At 34.1% G+C, this 7,048-nt stretch overlaps 1 protein-coding gene across 1 annotated transcript; it reads right to left on the bottom strand.

Moving 5' to 3' along the window:
* Positions 1–587: 587 nt before the first annotated feature.
* Positions 588–3,955, bottom strand: LOC105258357. Its single transcript, XM_011269568.3, has one exon. It carries the CDS (start codon positions 3,586–3,588, stop codon positions 1,885–1,887), a length of 1,704 nt encoding a protein of 567 aa, XP_011267870.1. The 5' UTR covers positions 3,589–3,955; the 3' UTR covers positions 588–1,884.
* Between the last annotated feature and the right edge of the window lie 3,093 nt (positions 3,956–7,048).

Genomic DNA, 7,048 nt, shown 5'->3' with positions numbered 1-7,048 from the left:
GGCAACTAATCTTCATGTGAGCATGTTACATTTTATATTTGACAAATCAACGAAGGACAGAAAATCAGTATATATTAGTTGCAAAATGTATTACAATGATTATTATGATTTGAAAACATGTAATTGACATGATTCAAAATCACGAGAATATTTCTTTGAACACACATGAGTATTTTTTTTTAAACATTTATTAGCGAAAGCTAACTAATGATGCTTATTGTATTATTATCAAAAATAATATAGATTACGTGGATTTTGCGAAATATGTCGAAAAATTTTTTACAATAAAAAGTCACATAATTCAAAATACGTGGAATATATTAAGTGATCGAGATCTTGATTGCTTGTTAATCTTTTCGATATTGTATTTCGATATGCTCAAAAACGTTTAAAAGTTTTGTATTGAGAATGAAAAATATAATAAATAAATATTTGTTTTGTCAAATTAATTGATAATAATTTAAATAAATTATTTCAAGGATAGATACGAGTCAATTATGAAAATCTTTAAATTTAATTTATTGCAAAAATATCAAAATGCGTTAAAAATTTACGATAAGTTTTTATAATTTTTTTCGTATATAAAAGCAAAAAAAAAACGATATCGAAAGGGTTAAACTCCTACTTACAAAACATGAATTAAGAAATCAAACATTTATATCTCGCTTTTGTTGATCTAAAAAAAACTTATATAAATAGTATTGTTAATGGTATTAAATACGAATATCCTTTGCTATTACATATTTACGAGAACCACGATCGATTTTAATTGAGTAGAACCGAATGATAGAAAGTCTCAGATATTATTTTCTCCGATTTCATTTTTACTTAGACGATAGTCGCTTTAAAAGGTTAATGAAATATTATCTTTTTATTCTAATGTGATTCGCTGGCATCTTCAGGTAATCATTTTCTTCGTGAATAAATTAAATCAAAAAGATGAGATCTCTCAGAAACAAATCTAAAGGTACTCTCTCGATCGCAACCACGATTATGGTAAAATATAGCAAAGCGACATTATAGTTAAACGGATATTTTCGCTATTATTGTATAGATCTTTTTTTGCTTTGTGACAGTCTAGAAAAAGAGACAGAAATATATATCAATCGCGGCACAAAAGTCTCCCGTTTAGCATAATCGGTATTGATAGCATGCGATTTGCATATATGTTTTTTCGTCCGTATGCTCACGTTCCTCCTATCGAGCAAAGATGGTGACACGAAGAATCGATTGCGTCTTTTTAACCGATATAGCTGAACTTGACCCTTACACTTTTATTTTTAATTCGTTTAACACTTTTTCATCTCATTAAAATCATCGAACAAACGCGATGATCGGTGACACGAATAATTTGTCATCTCTTTTGAACGAATCTTTAGAGAAACTTATCAAGTACTCTTTGATTATGTCCTCCCTCTTCTTTCTATCTCGATGAGAGACTAGCATTACTACATTATGTAACATTATTTTCATTAATCAATAAGTGAAACGAGTATACTTGCATACATACACAACATATAAATTCTTTCTCTCTTTTTCTTTATCTCATACTCTCTATGCATCGTGTTTAATCATTAAAGATCATATTCATTTATGTTACAGTACGACGCAAGGGAATACGTAACTCTTTGCTGCCGATGAGATTTGAGCATGGAAAATTATGAATATCGCTTCGCCCCGATATCATTCTTCAATAAATAATATTACACTCTGCACAATCATTCACAAAAAAAAATAAGTACATCGGGATTTTTTCGTCCTCGGATCTCTCTTTGGCACATTCATTTCTTCTCAGGGATCAATGCTGCAGAGATTCAAACGCAGGAAATCTCTAATACACGAAGAGAATTTTTGTCGAGCTTTTTCAACAAGCTTGTTGAAGTTCTATTGTACCACTCCTAGAGGTGGATTATGTTGCGATCTGATGACTCCGGCGACGCGTCTAAAAGGCAATTGAAGATGATAATAGGCACAATAAGGTAAAGGATCCCAGTACACGAAGAGGGACTCCTTCTTGTCCAGCATCGTGCCCAAGAGATGAGGCTCCGTCTGATCACTGAACGCCGGTTGTTTGAAAGCGCTAGTCAAGGTATCGGATAGCGATTGCCTGTCCAATGAACCTGATCTAACCGCTGAATTTTGTCTGGAAAAGTGACGACAGGGTTTCCACACTAGGCGCGGATGTATTCCCGTATGACAGACGTAGGGCAGACTCACACCTACGCGACAACCTATGGGCACTAGCTCGCCCTCCTGCGACATCGCCAGCTGGAAGCTCACATGACCGTTGGTTCTGCCACCAAAGGAACGTGCAAAGAATCGTTCGAGCCACCGTGTGATCTCGGGACATTCCTCGGGTATGAGTCCACCATGATTCTCGTCCACCCGACACGTCACGTTGGCCACGATTCGCGATTCCTTTAGCGTGGTACACGTGATGAAATGATCTCCATCGGGATCGCGAATTATCACCCAAGGTCGCCTGTCGCTGATCTCGTTTTGTCGTTGGTTTCTCAATTCCCGAACGGTAGGTGGTAACAAAATCTTGGCTCGGTCGCGCATTCCAGCAGGACCGGCGGCTAGCATCATATACCTGCCGGTACGAAACGCGTTTCGCTCATAGAGTTGGAACAGGTCTTGCTGTGATCGCAGCAGAAAGTGCTGCGGAATCGGAAGACCGAACTGACGACAACGTCGCAGCAATTCCAACGGATCATCCAGCGCGGTTACCTCGCTAGTATCGGGCACGAAACACTCGCAACCCATAGTCTCGAGATGTGGTTTCGCTAGGGCATCGTAATAAGCGATACTGGCGGCACTCACTGGTATGTAGTAAGCCACCTTTTCGCGTTCAACTATATCTCGCAACGCTTTTATGTATTCGACAACATTTCTAGGTCCAGGTCGCGGTATCGTATAAAACTTGGAACAGGCGGTGGAGAATCTGGCCAGGCCAAAGAGACCGTCAAGCTCGCACACCACTACCCGGGCCCCTGCCTTATAGAAGTTACGCGCTAGATGTACCGCTTGCACCGTACTACCGCCACTGATGAGCACACATCGTTTATTGCGTGATCTTTCATATGCCGGAGTGTGCAGCACAGTGATGAACCATTTAAGGATGATGAGCGGAAGCTGCAAAATTACCCAGAATAGGCAGATCCAGGCCGATGCCCATAAAGCGGGTGCCCAGATCACGTAACTGATGGTGTTGAAGATACTCCGAAGAATGCCCGACAACAGACCAAAGTACCAAAACAGGATCCAGGATAGTAAGTTTCGCTTGATGTTGCTCCGATCTTGATGGATCATCGACTGTTGCTGTTGTTGTCGTCTCTGGGAGATTATTACCGTTGGCATATTCGAGAGCGATGATACTCGGGAAAGGCTAGCTGGCGGCGCGTTGGATGTCGAAACGAGTATATTCGATGTCGAACGTTTCATCGTGAACACGGGTGATGACATCCGGGGTGGCGATGTGGACAACGGTGAAACAGTTGTTAGCGGTGGTGATGCGCTGTTGCTTCGCGACATTGGCGGGCTAGTTGACCATAATGTTGAGGTATTCTCGCTCGAACAAGTGGGCATTTTTATTTTTTTTTTCCGTTCGATTTTGCCTTAAAAACCCTTCTTCAGAGAAAAGAGGGTTTTACGAGTAAAGGGCCGAACTGATTTGTAGAATCCTTATACGCAAGACTCATATCTCTTGAGATTTTGAGAAATAACCGGTTGATTATTTCAATCAAGAAGAAAAAAAATACGAATGAGACGAAAAGGATGCAAATTTCTTCGTGAAGGATCAATCATTGCGTACTATCTGAGATTTTTGAACGGATTGTCGCGAATGCAGTTTTCACCGGTAGCGAAAGGAACGATCCGGGATGCCGTAACATAACACACAAATGCAGCAGATTGCGGAGAAGCGACGTCCGTTAAATCTGCATACACAGCTTTAACTGAGGCTGGGCTTTGGTCATCCCGGTCTCTTATGAGCTTTGCATCTCGAACGTACTATGAACTGAACCCTTATCTAATCATCATGCTTCAGACAGCGACGAAAAGAAAAAAATTGCAAAAATATGCTGTGTCTGTACTCTTGTTTTCTCTTTTTATTTAAATTAATTTTATGACAGAAAACTGATAAATTTGTTCAAAAATTAATTGCTCATCTGATTTATGTATCGATAAATAATTTAATTTATCTAAACATCAAGAAGATATTGTACACGCTGTTATAGATTATGAGACATATAGTGGGCATTTATTCATCAAATTGTTATCGATTGTTTAATCAGATAATCGTTTGATTCATTGATTGTCGTATATCTAATGTCTCCAATCTTAATTCATAGTGAATTGGTACTAATATTTTGTCTTAAGAATGTTATTTTAATAATGCATCTCTCTAATCTGCAAAAAATAAATGTCCAATCGAATAATTGTTATTTCGATAAAATGTTATAAAAAATAAAGATAGTCAAATATTATTCTCTTTCCTTGGAATAATTGTGATATTCAAAATATGATATTAATACTTTCTAGCACATACAGAAGACACGAACTACTACAAAATGTATAAAATACTGTTGTAGAATACTGCAAGCAAGCATCGAAATGAATGTCATCTACCAAGTATATAATGTTATTCTCAATATATTAATAACATTGCATCGGTATCTGATGTTCAAAGATATTGTCGATATATTATTGTTTGATCGAAGCGAGATTTTATGGCAAGTCAAAAACATTTCTATCATTGTCTCATAGCTTAGGGGAAAAGATATAGAATGAGACAAATTCATCTTTACCACAAAGCATAAAGTAATAAAAACATCCTACAATGTTCGAGAAATTCTCAAGGATAATATGTTTTTTTCCTTTTTGAATACAATTTTATTTCATACATTTAGAATATACTTATCTTGTAAATTATATAATACGTTATGGTCTTATATTTGGCTTAATGAAATACAATAATTTGCTGTCTTTAGAATTTGTTTGTTCTCTCTTTGCTGTGTCACGGCACTTGAGCCAGTAAGTATAATCGACCACTATTCCTAGAGATAAACGAAATTATCAATCCTGTAGAGTTTTCAAATTTTTATCCAAAGTTTCAGTAAAGAGATTACATTCTCGAGGAAAGTTCGTCGAAAGGCAAGACATTGAATTGACTTTCTTAATGTTAATATATATTTAATTTTACGTGTTTTAGTCTGTTACTCGCATACGTTGATTTTATAATAAAGCAAACAAGTAAGATGCGCCAAAAACGGAAAGATACATTATATTATTATTAATCGATTGTTTTCTAAAAAATATGTAATTTTTTTTTTTTTCGATTTATATCAAGAAACAACGATACGGCATCAAAGAAAGTGGTCTTGCAATTTAGTACAATCCAAAGTTATTCATACGACATTTAATAAATTATTATATTTCACTCATCAATTAAATAAAGAACGTGATTTCTCTTTTACAACTTTGGCCCATTCAATATAATTATACCAATCAGAATCTATACTATACAATATTATACGAACTATCCACTAACGATACACAGTCGGCTCTAGCTACATATATTTATATATGTATAGTGTGATTGGTATATATATGTATACATGTAATTCCTATGCGCAGGGGTGGCAAATGTATATTCTCATACACTCGCATAAACGCATTCGTGGAGGTTCGCACAAACACACACACACACACACACACACACACACACATCCGTCACATATATCAGGTGTATTACAATATATTTTATATATTCATATATGTGATATTCATATATTATTCTCTCTCTCTTTCTCTCTTTCTTTCTCTCTCTTTATACATATATGTCTCTCTCTATCTTATCGTACATTTTTTTAAGCAATAAATATCTTTAGATGCTTCTTTTTCATTCTATTTTTATATATACAATTTGAAATCTAACTGTATAATGCACAGTTTTCTTGTTCTATCAAATCCATCTTAATGGATAGCACTGTAGTGTGAATGAAATGACGTTGCATGTCGTTAATGAATATTGTTTTTCTCTGCACGCTATTTAAAAAAATATTGTGAAAATATATAATTTACTAATACAATGTGTCGTAATAATGAAACGGTTATTTATCGCCATTCTATGAAAGAGAAATTGTACGGCTGTTATACTACACATGTATATACATATTATGTATAAAGTACGCCACAAAATAAGCGTATATATTTTTAAAAATCTAATGATAAAAATAACATGTCATTTTTTATTAAAAGAATTATATAATAAATTATTAAATTTTTGCACACGCTAAAGCTATGCATTATACTTTGCAATAATTTGCATTGTAGTATAACAACAATACAATATAGAATGTGGTTTAAGAGTATTGCACCCTTATTCTTCTGATAAACTATATGATAAACTGTATCCAAAAATCTACATATAGGATACTCATAATATATATTCTATTTGTATAATAATTATAAATAATAATCTTCACTATAAAATAATAAAAAGTAAAATCTCTTTTTAAATGGAAACAACTTTATCTTGTATATGCATATGACTAGAAATCATAATTAAACCTATAAAAGGTAATGCCATTGTATGATTTATGATTTAAACTATACATACACTGTGTTATATAATAATTAATATATTTTATTAATATATTTTTTCACAATTTTTCAAGCGATTTAATTATTTAATTTGTTTAAACGTTTATATAATCTCTTTGGTATATTTTTTCAAAAAATAACAAATGTTAAAAAATTTTTCGTGAATATTATTTCGAAAGAATAATAACACATATATTTAACCATTTTTTAGAAAATATACGTCAAATTACATTTATGTCCGATTTTCTCCAAAGTCCAATTATAAAGCGACGGACTTTTTATTCAAATAAAAAACAATATATAAATAATTGACCATGTGTAAATTGAACTGACATGCATAGGAACGCATAGATATTTTTTATGCATAAAAGAGGATGATTTTGATGCGTGTGTATAATTCATATATTTGAGAGTGCCAATATTCTTTCGTATATCATTTATA

This window comes from Camponotus floridanus, unplaced genomic scaffold, assembly GCF_003227725.1.
Source record: "Camponotus floridanus strain SB8 unplaced genomic scaffold, Cflo_v7.5 scaffold9, whole genome shotgun sequence".
Taxonomy (NCBI): Eukaryota; Metazoa; Arthropoda; class Insecta; order Hymenoptera; family Formicidae; genus Camponotus; species Camponotus floridanus.
The sequence above is the reverse complement of the archived record's forward strand: the minus strand, read 5'-3'. Positions and strand labels throughout refer to the sequence as shown.

Bases quoted from the DNA above. Each gene is read 5' to 3' on its own strand.
- LOC105258357 (XM_011269568.3), bottom strand. From the start codon at position 3,588: ATGCCCACTTGTTCGAGCGAGAATACCTCAACATTATGGTCAACTAGC.